The sequence below is a fragment of the Prunus dulcis genome, chromosome 1 (genome assembly GCF_902201215.1).
Source record: "Prunus dulcis chromosome 1, ALMONDv2, whole genome shotgun sequence".
In the NCBI taxonomy this organism is placed as follows: Eukaryota; Viridiplantae; Streptophyta; class Magnoliopsida; order Rosales; family Rosaceae; genus Prunus; species Prunus dulcis.
Window position 1 is genome coordinate 22,582,805 of NC_047650.1, and position 18,639 is coordinate 22,601,443.

Below are 18,639 nucleotides of genomic sequence, written 5' to 3' on the forward strand. Positions count from 1 at the left end.
TTAATTTAATATTATATTGAGTATTGTATTAATAGAATATTATGGTAATTGAATCAGGCACCCGCGCACCAGTTGACCCGCAGGAGGGACCTTCAAGAGGTCCAACGAGCACGGACCAGCAGTGAGTAGACTCTTTGTTTTTATAAATGAATTTAAGCAATTCGGTTACAGTATTTGATATTGAATAAGTTTTATTCAAAGATTAGTGTTTTATAAGCTGTTATATGCTTTTAAATATTTTGTTTTGCATGTTGCCGAGTGGAATATCCTTTAAGGATATAGGGAAAGAGAATTTTAGCTAAATATCATATAAATGGCAGCAGAGTTCCAGATGTAACAGAAATTCAGTTATTCCTCAGATTTTTCAAAAACCTTATATTTTCCTAAACCACATTAGGTACCCAGATATACAGATGTTGCCTTCGGTAAATAAGTTGCCTTCAGATAAATTATTGCCTTCGGATTTTATTGGTTGCCTTCAGTTTATTCAGCATGCTTAACAGTTGCCCCACGAGTTCTATGGTACCCGGACTCATGCGGAGCGAGAAATGCGGATCAGGCTGACTACAGTCCCATGAATCCTGCGAGTTGCAGCTCGGATTGACCTTGTGTCACCGAGACCTATGAGTACGTGTCACCAATGGTTATGCGAGGAATTTACGGATATTAGGAATTGACGGAAATAAGGGGTACACATAGGTGGTAGTTTTAAACTGTTTTCAATGCTTTTAAGAGATTAATGTTGATCATGAGTATGATTGGCATATATATGTATAAATATATGAATGCATTGATTTTAATACGAATATAATAGAGAGAATGATTTAGTTTTGTATAACTGTTTTTACAGTGGGGTTAGTATGTTCATATGCTATTTTTTTCAAACTTTGTTTTTGGTCCACTCACAATTTTCAATGTTTTGCGCCCCCAAGCAGTAGGCGTGCACAGTGATCTACCACCGGGCCGTTTCCACCTTCCGTGATTTCCTTTCTGATGTAGGACTTTTCTGTAAAAGAATTGACTCATTTTGTAAATTCTTAGTAGTCGCTCTGATAACTTCCCCTAGAATTAGAATTTAACTGTTGGAATGTGTAATATATATATATATTTACATATGTTAGCAGTTGGTTGTGTATATATATGCTTGTTTGACAGGTGTAAATTTTGGGGATTGATCCAGTTACAGGGGAGACTCAGCCGATTTTTTGGTAGGAGTTAACCTTGTTATTTTATCGTACTTTGTAGGGAAGGGCAATTAGGTCATTCGTGCCCGACACCCGCCAGGTGTCGGACACGCACAGGGTTCGGCTTGGATTCCAAAGTGGAATTTGGGTCAGGTCTTGTCAAAAACGCGATCTTCCTGATTGGATAACATGATGACATGTTAATGTTGTCGCATTATCCATCCAAACTATTGATAAGAGGAACATGTATTTTATGTGAGTATGTGGTTTAAATACAAAGTTTGACAACATTAACACGTTGAGCTATCTAACAAGCTAACATTACTCGAAAGAACTAAATGCATGTGTTACGAGAAGTTAATTACCCTGGAATCATTAGTTTTTGGGTCTCCAACAACACCATATTTAAGAACATCGAATGTTATTTGGCTATGTCCAAAACCAATCAACTGAGATGAAGCAATGTAGAATATCAAAGGTGTAACTAGTATTTTCGTCATATTATTTACGAAACAATGAAGAAGAAACCAAAAGGATGGCAAAGTAGCTAAAGTTCTCGAGCACTAGAACAGAAGGATCTGTTAATAAGGTTCCCTAAAGATATAGCACTGACATCTTTTCCTTAAGATCTGCCATAATTCACTCTTGTTTACATTGTAAAAGTAGATTCCTCACCATCAGCAATTATTGTATCTTTGTCAATATATACGTTGTAATTCAACACTGAAATTTCATAAATGATAATTAGTTTTCACATGGTATCCTCTGGAAATCTCTTTTCTATCTCTATGAGCTCTCTCTTAATCCCAAACATCTCTACTCTTGTCTCTGTCAAGGTTTCTGAAACAAACTATTTGTTATGGGAAAGTCAGATTAAGCCATTCCTAGTTGGCCAAGATTACTGGAAATTTCTCGATGGCTCTTATCCTTGCCCATCTTCCTTTCTCACCACCACAGTTACTCCCTCTACAGATACCCCCTCTGAATCTTCTCCGACCATCACCACCACACCCAATCCACAGTATACTCAATTGTAGCACACTAATCAAACTCTTGTTAGTCTTCTTCGTGCGACTTTCACCGAACCCGTTATCTCTCAAGTCATCGTACTCAGACATTGGGTACAGAATTTGAGATGAAAGATCTTGGTAGGCTATGTTACTTTCTGGGTGTTGAGGTTGCCCATGGCTCTTGTGCTATTCATCTTACTCAGACGAAGTACACCATTGATATCCTGCAGAGTGCTAATATGCTTGATTGCAAACCATGTTTTCCTCTCATTGCTTCCAAGATAGGTCTAAATCGTGACGTTGGCCCACGTCTTTTTGACCCCTCTATTTATTGTCAGTTCGTTGGTGCTCTTCAGTTTTTTAACCTCACGCGACCGGATATTTCCTTTGCAGTTCAGTTTGTCTCTCAATTCAAGGCGGATCCTCGCTCCCCTCACACAGATGCTGTCAAACGTATCTTACGCTATCTCAAAGGGACTGTTGGTTTTGATCTTCCACTTCGTCATGCACCCCTCTCCTCTTCGCTCCATGTCTACTCTAATGTTGACTGGGCTAATTGTGCCTTGATACTCGATGTTCCACTAAGGGCTTTTGTGTTTTCTTTGGTCCCAATATGATTTCCTGGAATGCAAAGATACAACGTACTGTGTCTTGTTCAAGTGCTAAGGCTGAATATCGCACTTTTGCCTATGCATGTGCCGACTTTATTTGGATTCAAAGGTTACTTCGTGAATTACGGTTTCCTCTCCATCTTCCCGTCTTTCTTTACCGTGAAAATTTGAGTACAAAATACATGGGGGCAAATCCCCTTTTTCATGCTCGCACTAAATATGTTGTCCTAGATTACACTTTGTTCGAGAGCGCATTGCCTCTTACAGTCATCGCGTTCAGTTTTTACTTTCCATTGATCAACTTGCTGATGTCTTCGCGAAGGGTTTGTCCAAGGATCAATTACGTCTCTTGTCCAACAAACTTGTCTCGTCACCCGAGTCAAGTTTGCGGGGGAGTGTTAATAAGGTTCCCTAAAGATACAACACCCAACAACTTTTCCTCAAAGACCTGCCATAATTCACTCGTGTTTACATTGTAAAAGTAGATTCCTCATCATTAGCAATTATTGCATCTTTGTCAATATATACGTTGTAATTCAATACTGGAAATCCATCAGTGAGAATTAGTTTCCACAAGATCCCAATGGCAATAGCTATATGTGATAGTAGAGAGTAACACATATAATATTTCCATAAACTTTCCTTTTTAATTTTGGGTTCAATTAGGAAATTAGCTTTCCTTTTATGAATTATAGAGCTTCTAAATATTATAGCATGGAACAGGTTGTGGCAGCAAAACCTTATAGTTGAAGGCTATGTAGTACTACGGACACTCCATCAAGTCGAAATGTGGGGGGGTGTCAGACACGTGGACACGGCTTGAACACGGGTCAACAGTCAAGACAAGTTTTGGATACAATCAAGACACTTTTGGACCCGATCAACTGAAGTTAAGACACGGCAGGGGACCATTTTGAAAAGTATAAAACACAAAAACACATAATTATTGAAAACTATGTAGACATATTTGAAATATTTTTAAAAAGGGGGCTAAAATTGTAAACAATGTTTTTTTTTTCTTTGTTCCTTCGTAAGAGCTGATATTTTTGGTTGACTAAGGATATTGATAGCAATTTGGTCGTGAGAGAAGCATCTTTTTGAGTGGGTAATTCATTCACTTTGTTTCTTTTTATTTTTTATTTTATTTATGAATACTCGATTCTTATTTTATGAAATGGGAAACCGTTTTTCTTATTTTGAAGATGATCGATCATATACGAAAAATGTGTAAAATTTGATTTATTATGAATTATGAATATGTGTAAGTAAATATGTGTATTATTCTTTATTTTGTTTAGGAAAAGATGAATAATGCTAAGTTAACTCAAATGAGTATGATTTGTATGAATTTGTTTTATGGTATTATGACATTGAAGTATTGAGTATAATTTTTTATTATAAATATATATAAGTATATACTATTATAATTTTATTAAGATTTATTATTATTTTAATTGTCGTGTCCTAATCGTGTTTGTATCCTAATTTTTTGAGATTTTCCAAGTCGCCATGTTGCGTTTCCGTATTCTCGTGTTCGTGTCCATGCAACATAAGCTGAAGGATTTAAATATGTGTATGTTTGTCAGTAACAAATAGAAAAAGGGGCCACTGACATATCAGGACATATTGGAGCTCATGAAGTTAAAAAGGGACTTGGGTCTTGGCTGAAGAGAGGAGAAGAGGGATTTTTTTTTTTTTAATCATTTTTTTAAAAACAGGTTATAATGAGGAGTTTAGAGTGATGAGCTTATTTGAGATATTCAATTCCATCATCAACAAATGTGAGAAAATCAATTGACTTAAACATTTTAAATGGTTTGATAGTGGGACTGAACCCTTCAAATAAGGCCATCTCCAGTCATGGGCTATATCCCAAACATAGCCCTAAAATAATGCAAAACTCATCTCCAGCCATGAGCTAAACAAAATTTTGGCCAAATTTGGAGGGCCACATTCGGCCATTTAGCCCTCCAACCGGGCCAAATGTTTCATCAGCCAACATTGATATATATATAGATTTTTAAAAGCCTTTTGAATGTTTCAATTCGTAGTGTTTAAGAAAAGTATTTAAAAAAATTGTTGGCTATGACGTTGGAGGTCAGACCTACCCACTCCCTTTAAATTTTATTTTATTTTTTTATAATAAATGTGGTCAGCTTTTCAAATCTTCTCAAGTGTTGTTTAAAACAATTATAAAAAAGTCTTGTTCATGACATTGGAGCTCAAACATTAAAACCCATCCTTTTTTATTTTTTGTCTTCACATTTTTAAATGTTTGGCATTGTCTAAAATAATTATAAAAAATTTTGGGTCATGACCGTTGAAGGTCAGACCCTTGAAACCCTTTCAAAAAAAAATTTTAATTGCCTTTGTTGGCATTAATTTTTTTTAAAAAAATAGTAGTTTAATTAACTTAAACAATATATGATTGTGGAATGTATGAATGTTGTACCATTGTTTTTCTCAAAATAATAAAATATGAAGGACCCTAAAATATAGTCATGCATGGTTGGAGATGAAAAAATTTATCCCTACACTATTCTTTAAAATTTTAATATTTTAATAGACTAAATTTTTAAACCTAAACTACATTTAGCCCTACAGCTAGAGATGGCCTAAGCTCCTCACTTTAAACTCCTTATTGTAAAGGCTCCCCTTTTCTTTTACCTTAGAGCAACTCCACCCGTTTGCCCTTAGCCATGGCAAGGGTGGAGCTAGGGCGAGCACTATTCACGTGAATAGTGCTTGCCCTTGCAAATAGTAAATTGTGTCTCCACCCGTTGCCCTTAGCCATGGCAATTACTATTCATTTTTTTGTTTTTTCCTCCTATTTTGTAATGAAAATAATTAATTTGGGTAATATTTTCAGATAAGATTTTCGGATTCCTACGTGTCAAGACTATTCATAATCAGATAAAATTTTTGGATAAGATATTTGGATTCAAATTTCGGATTAATTTCAAAGTTCAAATTTCAGATAAATTTTTGGGTTCAAATTTCGAATGAATTTCAAAATTCAAATTTAAATTTGGGTTCAAATTTCGATAAATTTGGGTTCAAATTTCGGATGAATTTCAAAATTCAAATTTCAGATAAATTTGGGTTCAAATTTCAGATAAATTTGGGTTCAAATTTCAGATAAATTTCAAAATGAATTGAATTTCATACAAATTAGGGTTCAAATTTCGGATGAATTTCAAATTTCAGATAAGATTTCATCCAATAAAATCAAGCCACGTGGCATGTCTATCTTGCCAAATTTTTCTATAAAACCAGAGTCTCAGCTCATACCTCTCACACCACATCTTTCTATATTTTCATTTCTGAGAGTTTATAATTCATACTTCATTCATTCTGAATGGAAGAATTTAGGAGATGCTTGGAGAGACAAGAGAGAGAAAGAAGAGAGAGAAACCGTAGAGCAGATGAAGTCAATGAGTTGCAGAGACAAGTCGATGAGCAAGTTCTCATAGCAGTGGCTTTGGAAGAAGAAGAGAACCAAGGTCGCCGCCATAGTTCACAAGCCGGCCGCCGCCGGAATGTGGAAAGACATAGGCATTCTAGGGGTAAGAATCTTTTGGAAGATTATTTTATCCCAACTTCTTTGTACTCTGATGTTGATTTTCGAAGGCGATTTAGAATGCAACCTCATTTGTTCAATAAAGTCATGCATGATGTTTGCAATTATGATGCATACTTTGTTCAAAAGTGTGATGCTGCTGGGGTTTTGGGGCTTCTTCCGGAGCAAAAGCTTACAGCTGTTATACGAATGTTGGCGTATGGAGCATCTGCTGATCAGGTGGATGAGATTGCCCGGATGGGGAAGTCCACTACGTTGGAGGCTTTGGTAAGATTTTGTCAAGCTGTTGAAACTCTGTACACTAGGGACTACCTGCGTAGACCTACTCCCAGGGACCTCCAACGGCTTCTACAAAAAGCCGAAGCTCGAGGATTCCCTGGAATGATTGGTAGCATCGATTGCATGCATTGGCAATGGAAGAATTGCCCAACTGCCTGGCAAGGTGATTATGGAAATCGAAAAGGCCAAAAAAGTATCATCCTTGAAGCGGTTGCTGGTTTCGACACATGGGTTTGGCATGCCTTCTTCGGAGTTGCAGGATCACAAAATGACCTCAACGTGCTGGGTCAATCCCCCGTCTTCAACGATGTATTGAGAGGCCAGGGCCCCAATGTCACCTATGAAGTCAACAATACAGTATACCAGACGGGATACTACCTAGCTGATGGAATCTACCCGAGGGGGACGACTTTTGTCAAATCCATTCCAAATCCCCGATCCCAGAAGCAAAAATTATTTGCTACATATCAAGAGGGATACAGGAAAGATGTCGAAAGGTGTTTTGGCATCCTTCAAGCTCGGTGGTTGATTATTCGAGGTGCGGCCCGCATGTTTGATGAGGAGATCCTCAGAAGCATTATGATGACTTGCATCATCCTCCATAATATGATTGTGGAGGATGAGTACGATTATGATGCTTTAGAGGTCTACGAACCGGATCCAATGAACACGGCTTTGACACGGATTTATGAAAGGCCCATGGGGCCAAATGGAGAACCGTTTGAGCCGGAACCGTTGGTGAGGGATGGTCATTTGATGACCCGAATGATAGATCGATATGAGGAGATGCAATCTTCGTATATTCATGAAATGCGTCAATTTCACTTGATGGAGCATCTATGGGCGGTGAAAGGCAATGAAGATTAATGATGGAGAATATATGCTTTGCTTATGTTTTATTTGGTATGGTTTGGTTGTGTTTTTATTTTTATTGTGCCTTGTTTGTACTTTTATTTTTATTTTTGTGCCTTGTTTGTACTTTTAATTTTAATTTTATTATGTTTTGTTTGAAGTATGGAATATGTTGAATAAAAAGGTAATTTATTGAATGCTTTGTTTATTAAATAATGAAATGTAATACAAGTCATTATGAATTACTACTAAAAAAAAATACATGAATTATAACAACTTTAATAGAAAACAACTAAAATACAAATACATAAAAGATATGCTAACTAATTTAATGGTTTCCATCATTTAACCAATCCGTGTTGCTAGGCCCATCATCCCGGAAAAGTCTTCTTCTCATAACATCCCTTCGTTCTAGCTTCCAAAATTGTTTTGTTTCAGGGGACATATGACTTGTATCCATCGCCATGGTTTCCCGATCTGTCTTGTCCATATCTTTTTTGCGCAAATACTCCCTTTCTCGTGCAAACTCAGCATCAAGGGCCAACTCGTGCTCTTGGCGTTTTTGCTCCATTTCTATTCTTATGCCGTTTTGCCTTGCAATTTCCTCCAAAAATTGTGAATTTTGATTGCTTGAATTACCCTTCTTCTTTGCCTTCGCTGCCTTTCGGCCAATGGGCCTCGGCTCCTTTTCGATGGGTGAGTCTTGACTCATAGGAGAATCAAGAGGTGAATCCGATGTCATTGAATCACGGAGTGGCGTCTCGTTTAACACAACCTCCGGACCCGTTGGAATAATTACGAAGCGTTTGCAAAATTTCACCACCTCCCAACATTCATGATGGGTGAAACTTTTTTTGCCACCCCCGGTTGCACCAAACCACATTTGTGCTTGAATCATCTATTGAACAAAAAAATGGAAATGCAATAAATATTTAAAATATATTGGATATGCAAGAAATATTAACAACATATTAAAAATACAAGCAATATTAACAAAATATTGAAAATGCAATAAATATTAACAACATATTGAAAATGCAAGCAATATGAACAAAATATTGAAAATGCAAGCAATATTAACAAAATATTGAAAATGCAAAAAATATTAACAACATATTTAAAATGCAAGCAATATGTACAAAATATTGAAAATGCAAGCAATATTAACAAAATATATATATTAGGAGATTAAACTTAATAAAACAAAAATTATAAAATACTTACCTCGTTAGTACGATTTTGCCCACTTCTATAGTTGTCCATCGCTTTTGCTAGGGCATTTCTCCATTTTCCCAACTCTTTATTGAGAATTTTCCACCTACTGGATAATGCCATCTCCGTACGAGTAGTCCCCGGAATTTTTTCACAAAACTCGGCATGAATTTTTTTCCACATATGAAAAAATTTCATCTCATTGCCGGACACGGGACAATGACAAATTTGGAGCCAAACCTCACACAAGGAAACATCTTCCATGGTGCTCCAAGCCCCTCCGGTTTCGATAGAAGAAGCCATAAAAATATGAAATCAAAATGATAGATGAAAAAGAGGAAAATGTTGTGTAAAAAGAGTGAATTATAGTAGAAGTATAATGAAATGTAAGAGTATTGGTGTTGAAAGTGAAGGGTATTGATAGGTATTTATAGAAAAAAAATATCAGAATTTTTTAGAATTTTTTAGAATTTTTTACGATTTTTTTCATATTTTTTTCACCCAAAAAAGCCTCAGCCGTTGGATTAGAGAGGAGAAGCAGATCGGAAGGCAGCGAGCGCGACACGTGGCAGCCTACTGTTGGCGCTGGCGTCGCGCTGACGTCAGCGCGCGCCAGTTCAAATTTTTTTACTGTTGGCGCGTGCAATGCACGCGCCAACGGTAAAAAAATTTGAACTGACCAGGACTGACGTCAGCGTGACGCGTGCGCTGACGTTAGCAAACTCGTGTTGGACCTGGGGCTGGTTTGGCCTTTGGGCTGGCCCGAGTTGGTGGGTCCCACACCACCCCCGGGCCTGGGCGCAACGCTGGAGCGCGAAATTTTTTTTGGCCCGCCCTTGCCTCGGGCTGGGCTGCACCGCTGGAGGTGCTCTTAGGGGATACAACGTGCTGGGATTGGATGATACTAGTTTGGCTATTTTAATAAGGCTTGGGCTATATAGGTTAGAGAGGTTTTCTAGAAATTTGGGTCGGGCTGCAGCCCTACCTAGACAGGGCTGGGCCCGTGCCTTCAAACGCAAACAAGAACAACCAACTTACGAAATACACAAAATAACTTTCCATCATGAATAGCAACTTTTTTTAAGGTTATCATATCAATAAAATGGCTGATAGACACCGTACAAATCACTTCGTATTTTACGACACCAAAAAATAAATTCACTTTGTATTTTCACTCCCCGTCACTGCAACCTGACCTTTATTCTTGGATTGGCGAGCCGCATAGGTATATATGTCTCAAAATTTTATAACTCAAATAACAAATCAACGCATAGACGAGCAAATTTTTACAACATTTCTGCACCACACATACAAAACATTGGGAAGTAGGCCTTCTTTCAACCTACAAGATAATAACGACACGTGCGTTAGTGTTTGTGCATTCCATGTTCCCACAGTTAGTACCTACGTATAACATATCATATCACATTTAGTTAATTGATTCGTAGGGCTTTTATATGATGCGTCATTACGCTAAATGAATCAAATGTGAGAAAACTTTCACATATGCAACTGCAGTTTTATCTACAATCCATGAGTGTCTCAAGGGGATACACGATAAGTTGATAACAAAGTATTTGTGATGAAAGAAAAAGATGAGCCTACCTGTAGTTTGAGAAATACTAAAACATATTCCTCTGCTCCTCCTTTATCACAACATATACTTATCTCTTGAAAACAAATTCCGGGGGCTATCCCACTTCGTTAGATATCTTTATGTAATCCAAGAGCCTTTTTAGAGCCTTTCCACTGTCAATAGCTTCTCTGGCTCTATCTAGGGCCACATATATGTCTTCTGCACCATCACATCCAAGTAAGTGATCAACCATTCCAGCATTTAAGACTATTCTATCATAAGCTGGTCCCTTGTTACCACGAAGTGCTGTTAAGCCCAACTCTATATTCTTCGAGACCTAAGTTGCAGAAAATGTAATTATTTGTCATAAAACCCTGGTTTGTTAAAAATGAGGGAAAGGAGAGGGACGGGGTATCAAGGAACTGTACCGATCTATCAGTTCTAGGAGTGTCAGTGGGTTCAAAACCATAGTCTCTGGCATTAACCTCTAGACTAAAACTCTCGCGTGAAACCCCTGCAAACCAACTTTCAGGCTTCAGTTTCGATGGTAGGAACTTGATGCATGAACCTCAACATTTGTGCAGCAACATGAAAACTTAAAAAGCTTAAAACTGGAAATTACAACCATTTGAAAAAAATGAACAACAGAACATAAGATGACTTAAAGAACAAACCATCAACTTCACAAGCAGATGCCATGCTCAGTGAGCGGAACCCTGAACAGTAGTTTACAGGAATTCCTTTTGATGAATTTACTGATCGTAATCTCGTTGTCATTGAGAGGGCTCCTTCCTCACCCTTCAATAACAGTAAAGTCAAGATTAGTTTATTTGAATAACTCAGTTAATATAGAAATTCTGAACTTATTGATGTGAATGTTCTTTACTTCTTAACTATATCTATGATTTCAAATAGCAGATTATCATTGAGTTTTGTGATTAAAAACGGGAGTTGTTATTAGCATTGCAAAATAGTCATCATTCACTCATCCCTTTCTTATTTTTAACATTGAAGAGGTGTACGATGACTATTTGGAGTGCCAACAGCTGCCTAAGAAAATAACAAAATTTTCATATTTGAATGTTCATACACATCTTGCATAATTGGCAAAGTTCCAACCTTCACAACCAAGCCAGAATTAACACCTCTTCTTTTCATAAGCATTAAGAGCGGCTCCTCATAACCTTCATGATAAAATCCAGTAACAATTGCTTCCTTCCCACGGGCCTGTTGAGAAAATAATACATATTTCACTATGTAAAGTGCAGCAGAAATTTTCATGTTAATGCTGGGAACTTTTCACTTTAATCAACACAGAATATGGGATGTATACATTATGTCACTAGGTATACTGTTGATGCCAACTAATGTTTAAGAAATTAAAGTACATATATCAATTGTGTGGAAGTCAAGTATTGAGATAGTAGATGCATCCTAGACTTCTCTGCATCGAAATGCCAGTCAAGGATTTCTTCAACATTTTCTTACAGGAATAGCACGGATAAAAAATTACTAAAACTTTTATAGAGCAAAGAATGATGTGACAGACCTTCACAAATTGCTGAACCTTTTCGGTTGTTGCCAGTGGGGGGCGTTTCTTAATATGCTCTCTCAACTTAACTAATGAATACCTGCACAAATCATAGAATTCTTGTCATCAGCTTCATCCCAATTAGAGTACTTAGTAACCAGAGCATGCCAAATGGCTAGAGATTCACACAGAGAAGGGCGGGCTTCACGTTGGCTTATATAGGCAAAACCAATTTCGTCATCCTGAAATAACGAATTAAAGAATTTAACCACAACCCAAAAGACATTAAAAAGAAAAGAAAATGAGTAAGCATAGCAAGAAATCTGTTTATGAGAACCACAGATACCTCAAGAAGTATTTTTGCCTGCAATGGGGTTAGGCTTGTATTTGCCCCCATAAACTTAAGCATTTGTTCTTCAGTAACACCTCCCTAAAAAACAGAAACATTATTACTCGAGCCTTATTAGTTTCCATTATCTAGTCAATGAGTTGAGCAGAGCTGAAAGCTCACCTTAGGTGGCATCCATTCCACGCCATGAAGCAAGGAAGATTCAGCATAGCAAGATCGAACCGCAGCAACAAACAATGTGCTCCTAAAGAAACGTGTGTTTCCATCATAAGGTTCGCCATAATGAGTGAGAGACTTAACATCAGCAATTGGAGTGGCACCTAAATACACCAACAGTTCATCCTCGGAAAAATAAAGGAAAAACTAATCGAGATAATAATAAGACTAGAGCTTACCAAGTTCATCATCAAATGCCAGGCAGTAAGCTTTCAACTCGCGGTCAGTTTCTCTGTTCATACGCTGGCCTATCAACAATGCCGAAAGCAATGCTTCACTTACACCTGTGGACGTCCCATCCTCCATTGATTTCAATGGAAGAACATCTCGCAGAACACCTTGAACTTCTTCAAATCCAAGGTGGCCGCCGGCCAAAACCTCCCGGAGGACACCGACCAATCTCATCTCCCTAGTGCCGTTACCGACAAATTGGGGCCCAATTGAGCTTCCCGTGCCCATTAACGAGCCTTCCGGGTCGGCTATGAACACCACGTCCGCCGGAAGGGCTCGAACCAGAAGCGGCCAGAACTGGTTCATTGCGCGACTCTCGCCTTCGCTCCACTGCGTCCCTTCCGGAAAAGCATTAGCGCGAATTGCCATCGCCGCGAAAAATGCTCCGAGCTGTGATTTCGACACCGGCTCTTCATCTATCAGCTCACCCTTGACTGATCTGTATATGGTGTCGAGAACCTTGAAGGCCTGGTCTTCTCCGAGAGGTCTGGTCTGGGTGGGGCCGGTGCAAACCCTAGCCTGAGCGTCCAGCACCGTCTGGTTCGGCTTCGGAAGATTAGAGCTCCGATACGACGAAGAAACCGTCGGATTTCGGATATCGGTCTCTGAAATCCCTGATTGATCGATCCTGACCGAGTCCAATGTGGCTCTGGTGGTCAAGGCAAGTCTTCTTCCGTTGGAAAAGTGGCCGTTGTTTGCAGGGAGCTTGAGGAATGCTTGGGTATGAGAGTGAGTGAGGTTTCGAGGTTTAGCGGTGGAAATGGAAGATATGGAGGTGAAAGCGGAAGGTTCTGGATTGAGAAGAGCTTTCATGGTTGATTTTTGGCAGCTGTGTTTTCTTCTTCTTCTGCAGCTGCTGCTTACTTGGGGAAGGTCGCAAAACTGGCGATAGCATTGATGTTTTCAATGCACCCCAAATCCTTTTGTTTATTTATTAGTTTTCTCAACGTTCAAAGCTTACCCTTTAAGCTGACAAAAATAGCAGCCGCTTTTAAAAATAAAAAATAAATAAAGATGACTAGATATTTTAAAGACTAAAAAAAAGAGGGTGTCCTATATAACCATAAATTAAAAGAATTAAAAGAATTAAAAAGTGCAGTGGGATAATGTCTTGTTCTCTCTTTAAGCGGAGGATACCTGTAAATAAAGAGATGCATATTTTCTTTTTGAAAATAGGTGAATGAAAATTTAAAAACACATTGTGCATGTGGTTTCTTAGTTAATGAGAATGACTTCATATGTGAGTCAGTTAATGAAAGGAATCAAGATGAAAATCCTAGTCCCCAGTCTCCCAAAAAATACTCTACGTTCGTTTTCACTTTGAGAAAAAGAAAGTCATTGTTTTTCCTTCCCTCTCATCTTCTCTCTTTATCCATTCTTCTAATTTTCTCAATTTTCAGACACATAAGGTTTTCCCAATTTGTCTTCATTTTGTAATGATTTCCCACCACTCATTACAGGTGGATGCTTCTCCTCCACCTGTATTTCGGTGTCTGATCTCTACCACTATCTTTTTTGCGGTTTCTTTATGTTCGAAATAACTCACAAAGACTCTTTGAATTTTCTGTGTAGTTTCACCTCTCTTTTGTGAGAGTTTTCCACCTCTCCTTTGTGAGAGTTTTATTTGAATTGTTATAACTTGGTTTTTTCAAGATTTATCTAGTTTTGGTTATTATGAGTTTGCTTCATTAGTTGGGATACTATGCCAGAGTTTCTTCGCTCATGTGTGATTGTTAATAAAGGAGCCCTAGATTGTTTTAATTTTGATGTTAGATCGCTACGTTATTGTAATGGCCCTTTGTGGTTTGTAGCTAGTGGCTTTTTTGGCTAAATTATGAATGCAGTCCCAGAATTTCTCAAAAAAAATAAATATATAAAGAATTAAGTAATTTTTGTACCAATGGGCCTAATAGGAACCTACTATCTATCCAAATCATATATCGATATTGTCATCACCTTAATTACCTAGATAGGTCCAAAACGATTAGCTATCATTGAGTTTAGTCCTCGCTTTCTTTGTTTTAGATGTAGGTCCTTTGACATTTATTACTCTTTTTGTTGCGTCGATTTTCCCCCTTGAGGTAAATAAGGAAAACCCATTGAAAATCTAAATTTAATGCATTATTTCCTTGTAATTGAATTCCAGAATTTAAATTTTGAATTCTTTCCTTGATAATATTCCTAATATATGGATAAAATACAATTTAATCAATAAAAAGTAAAGACCCACATATTATACCAATAGATTAAACAAGCACCCACATTAAATTATGTACCTAACATACATGTAATATAGTGTTATTATTCGCAACGAAAAATAGTTAGTGATAAATCTTGTTACCTATAAGTTAGGAACATAAATTAGAAGACTACCTAAAAGTTAGATACAAAAATAGATGAAATAAAATTGTATATTACCTATAAAAAAAAAAAAAAAAGGTACATAAAATACTTTTACACATTGTCAAAAAAATGAAAAAACATATACATACCTATGCAATAGGCAATGGGCAATATAACATAAATGACTATTATATGATTCAAGTCATAAGGGACAACATTAGAACAAAAAATAATTATAAAAATAAAATAATAAGAAAATTACATCATAAAATATTTAAAAAAAGAAATGTAATTTTATGTAGCACAAAAATCAAAGAACTGAAATCAAAATCACTAAATCCAAAAATTAAACCTAACTCTTTAATAGAAATTTCGATATATATCAACTTTTCTATATAATATTTGGGTTTGGTTGTTTCGCTAAAAGCCCTTGTACCACGTTTCTCTCGACTCTTTGAATATGTAAATGAGTCCATATTGAACCAACTGCTTTTGCCAATTGGATTAAAAACCCTATTTCAAGCAACAAATTTACCTCACCTGATAATTAATTAATTAATTGATTATCACAGTGGACCATGGACGTCTAAAAAGTGCGCGGGACGCACTACACAAGCAAATACAGACCAGTGTGTGTCCATAAACAATACAAACAAATGGCGACCCAGTACGAACAAATGGCAGGCACTCTTGCTTTCTTAACAAGGAAACGCAGAGAGAATAAGCCGGTGAAAATGGCTTTGAGCGACGCTAGAGAGCGGTGGGAGGTCCATTTCTCTCGCTTCTTCGGCTACCCTCCTATCAGCTCCACGTGTCCCGATCTCGTCCCTCTGCCTACCAAGGTCAGAAATCGACGCCCAGCTTGCAACTGGGTCTCCTCCTCCCTCCCAGCTCTTCTCCAGCTTGTTCACGACCACTCCATCTCCGAAGTCCTCCTCACTGTGTGTTTCAGTGGCAAGGTTCTGGTGAGTCCACCTTGTCTCGCTTATACCTTCTCGTCTTGTTAATTTTCAGCTGTAGATTCCGTTTGGTTGCTGAGAAAACCAAGGAAAATCGGAGCTGGATAACTAGGAATTCAAATCCAAGTAACTCATGCTTGATTTTTTTCATTTTGATATCTAAAATGCTTGAACACAAGTTGTCCGAATAAAATGTACTAATTTTTATGATTGTTCCCAATCTAGATACTAATATAACTTAAGAGGCCTTTTTCTGTGGCTCGCTCTCGCTCAGTATGTTATTTCTTTTGTTCAGAGTGGCATATTTTATTTGATAAATCTTTGAGTGATTATGATTGAACATGTTTCAGGAGGAGCACTATGTTTCCAAGCTACAGTTTGTCTGGCCTCAGGTCTCATGCAACCCTGGATTTCCTGCCAGGGGTACTCGAGCCGTGTTTATCAGCTACAGAGATTGTGTGGGCGAGGCAAGCTGCTCAATGCTTTTTTTTTGTGTGTGGAATTTATTCATATATAATAACTGAATTTCATGTGTGATGGGCATTCTCTCTTATTTGGGGCTAAAAACTCACAATGTCTTGTTTCCAGGTCCAGAAATTTGCTTTGCGATTTTTGTCAGTCGATGAGGCACAGAGATTCATGAATTCCTTGAAGGTGAAGCCATTACTTCAAATAGTGTACAGTGTGTTATTTGAATATAGATTTCATAAAGAAAAAAGGAAAAATGTACAATGTTCATTGCCATGCTACCATCACAGACGACTTAAGCCTTTGTCTTGCAATAGTGAGTGGTGTAAAGATTGGTTTGTTTTTCAGGAGATCTTCAACACAGGGAGAGATATTGAACCTCTCAATATTGACTTGGGATCTGAAATTTCAGCAGAGTCTGAGTTCATGTCTTCTAATATACCCCTCAGCCGGTAAAAACAAAACTGGCTATCTCCTAAAATTCTTCATTATTCCCCTAGCAGGGGATATATGCTGCCAATAAACATGTTGAGGAGAATCTGTAATAGTGTTTTGCTGTGTTTTCAGGGTTTCCACAGACTTGAATATCATGCCTCCGTCTCAGACTTGTACTACTCAAATATCACCAAGCTTAAATAATCAAGCTAAGCCATACTCGCGTACTCAGGAAGTGAAAAATATTCATAACTTCCAGAGAAACTTTCCAGCCTTTCCTCCAGGTTTCACCTCATTGCCGAGTGACTGTCACCCTGCTGTTGAACAAGGTAAATTATTTTATACATAGATTTATTTTCTGCCAGTTGAACAAGATAGATTGTTTGCCTCAGCAGTAAAAAGGAAAGTTTATTCTGATCCCATGTGAAGAACCATTTTTCATGATTGAATGATGTAGGGGAAGCAAAATCAACTGTATCAGAGGCAGTCAATCTCAACTCCCAAATCTTGCCTCCTAGTTTCACCTCATGGCTTAGCAACTCTCACCCTGTTGTAGAACAAGGTAGATTCGACGCCTTAGCAGTAAACACTTCTGATTCCATGTAACGAACCATTTTCCTTGATTGAATGATGTAGTGGCAGCACAATCAACTGTATCGCAGGAAGTCGTATCACAAGAAGTCAATCTCATATCCCAACTTGCGGTATCTTTTCTTTTGCTTTTAACTTGTTGGTCTTAGAGAATGTTCTTGGTCAGTATAATAATGTAATGTTTATTGCAATGCCTTTGTAAACAGACTATTTGCATATAAGAGTTTTTGATGTTTTGCAAAACTACTGATGTATTAACATACAAGTTTGTTATGTTGCAGAGATATGGGAGAGATGCTTCCTTCCAAGGTAGGTTCTATTTTTACTTCTTTTTTCCTGATCAATCCTTTTAAGGTAAGCTATGTTCTGCAAATTAAAACTTGTTGCACACTTGTTATGCCTGTTGTGCCATATCTGTCTTTATTACTTCTTCAATGGCAAACAACTTTGTTCATCGTGTTATTAAAAATACATATTCTGCTTTTTGTCACTCACGTCGGAGCTTGCTGGTTCCTACCTGTAGATTGTCACTTTAGTTTGATGTGTCTACATACACAATAACAATCTGAACACCACCAGATTCAGAAGCTGCTAATATCTGATATTGATTAAGCGCTACCATCTTTGGATAAAAAGTCTTTTCCATATATCTTATTACCTGAAATGCTAATTTGTTTCTGATTCTTTATTCCTGCCCTGTTATCTCCAGATATGTTGACTAAAATGGAGAGAGTTATCCATGAAATGGGGGGTGATTTGACACTGTAGTTGTTCATGGCCATGTATCATCTAAATCAGTTAGCATTCTTCTCTGGTTCTTCCTGCCTTTGATCCCCATTTCTCTGATTTTCGAATGTATCGAACCGTACTCAAGTTTCTTATAATAGGTTTTATAGCTAAGTGGAATCCTACAATAGCTCTGTCTCTGAAATTTTGTCTTTAAAGCTTTGTTATTTTATTGTTTCAATAATTAGCAAACCTTTTGCAGGTCCTCCGGGATATTCTTTAACCATTTTTATTTTATCGCTTTTTTGTTTAATGATATGATTTGTATTCACTTTGTAATAGTTTTTTGCTTATTGAAATATCATATATGAGGTGGATTTGTGATGCTATTGTTTATTTGTCTTAATCTTAATCTTAAACTTCAATTTTTATTATTCATTATTTCTTTTGTTTAGTTAGTAATGCATCATGCTTGTACATGTCAAA

General features: G+C 37.3%; 3 protein-coding genes across 3 annotated transcripts; 2 read left to right on the forward strand and 1 right to left on the reverse strand.

Annotated features, from left to right (window-relative positions):
* The first annotated feature begins 2,319 nt into the window (after positions 1 to 2,319).
* LOC117616606 (uncharacterized mitochondrial protein AtMg00810-like) lies at positions 2,320 to 2,811 on the forward strand. Its single transcript, XM_034345982.1, has one exon. It carries the CDS (start codon positions 2,320 to 2,322, stop codon positions 2,809 to 2,811), a length of 492 nt encoding a protein of 163 aa, XP_034201873.1.
* A 6,978-nt stretch (positions 2,812 to 9,789) lies between these two features.
* LOC117615669 (anthranilate phosphoribosyltransferase) lies at positions 9,790 to 13,772 on the reverse strand. The gene is made up of 10 exons (XM_034344796.1): positions 12,580 to 13,772; positions 12,347 to 12,504; positions 12,182 to 12,265; positions 12,025 to 12,077; positions 11,854 to 11,935; positions 11,424 to 11,531; positions 10,979 to 11,102; positions 10,733 to 10,818; positions 10,334 to 10,641; positions 9,790 to 10,070 (listed from the first exon to the last, which is right to left on the reverse strand). Exons 1-9 carry the CDS (start codon positions 13,442 to 13,444, stop codon positions 10,420 to 10,422), a joined length of 1,782 nt encoding a protein of 593 aa, XP_034200687.1. The 5' UTR covers positions 13,445 to 13,772; the 3' UTR covers positions 9,790 to 10,070; positions 10,334 to 10,419.
* A 1,868-nt stretch (positions 13,773 to 15,640) lies between these two features.
* Positions 15,641 to 18,428, forward strand: LOC117615261 (protein POOR HOMOLOGOUS SYNAPSIS 1-like). Its single transcript, XM_034344314.1, has 9 exons — positions 15,641 to 15,939; positions 16,284 to 16,400; positions 16,522 to 16,587; positions 16,750 to 16,853; positions 16,969 to 17,165; positions 17,294 to 17,398; positions 17,473 to 17,540; positions 17,709 to 17,736; positions 18,137 to 18,428. Exons 1-9 carry the CDS (start codon positions 15,652 to 15,654, stop codon positions 18,193 to 18,195), a joined length of 1,032 nt encoding a protein of 343 aa, XP_034200205.1. The 5' UTR covers positions 15,641 to 15,651; the 3' UTR covers positions 18,196 to 18,428.
* The last annotated feature ends 211 nt before the right edge of the window (positions 18,429 to 18,639 follow it).

What these genes read in the sequence shown, in the direction of transcription:
- LOC117616606 (XM_034345982.1), top strand. Translation starts at nt 2,320, where the DNA reads ATGAAAGATCTTGGTAGGCTATGTTACTTTCTGGGTGTTGAGGTTGCC.
- LOC117615669 (XM_034344796.1), bottom strand. Translation starts at nt 13,444, where the DNA reads ATGAAAGCTCTTCTCAATCCAGAACCTTCCGCTTTCACCTCCATATCT. An exon ending in GGCATTTGATGATGAACTTG is followed by an intron (nt 12,505 to 12,579) that starts GTAAGCTCTAGT and finishes TGGTGTATTTAG; the next exon opens with GTGCCACTCCAATTGCTGAT. An exon ending in CGTGAAGCCCGCCCTTCTCT is followed by an intron (nt 11,936 to 12,024) that starts GTGTGAATCTCT and finishes TGATTTGTGCAG; the next exon opens with GTATTCATTAGTTAAGTTGA.
- LOC117615261 (XM_034344314.1), top strand. Translation starts at nt 15,652, where the DNA reads ATGGCAGGCACTCTTGCTTTCTTAACAAGGAAACGCAGAGAGAATAAG. An exon ending in GTTTCAGTGGCAAGGTTCTG is followed by an intron (nt 15,940 to 16,283) that starts GTGAGTCCACCT and finishes AACATGTTTCAG; the next exon opens with GAGGAGCACTATGTTTCCAA. An exon ending in TCACCCTGCTGTTGAACAAG is followed by an intron (nt 17,166 to 17,293) that starts GTAAATTATTTT and finishes TGAATGATGTAG; the next exon opens with GGGAAGCAAAATCAACTGTA.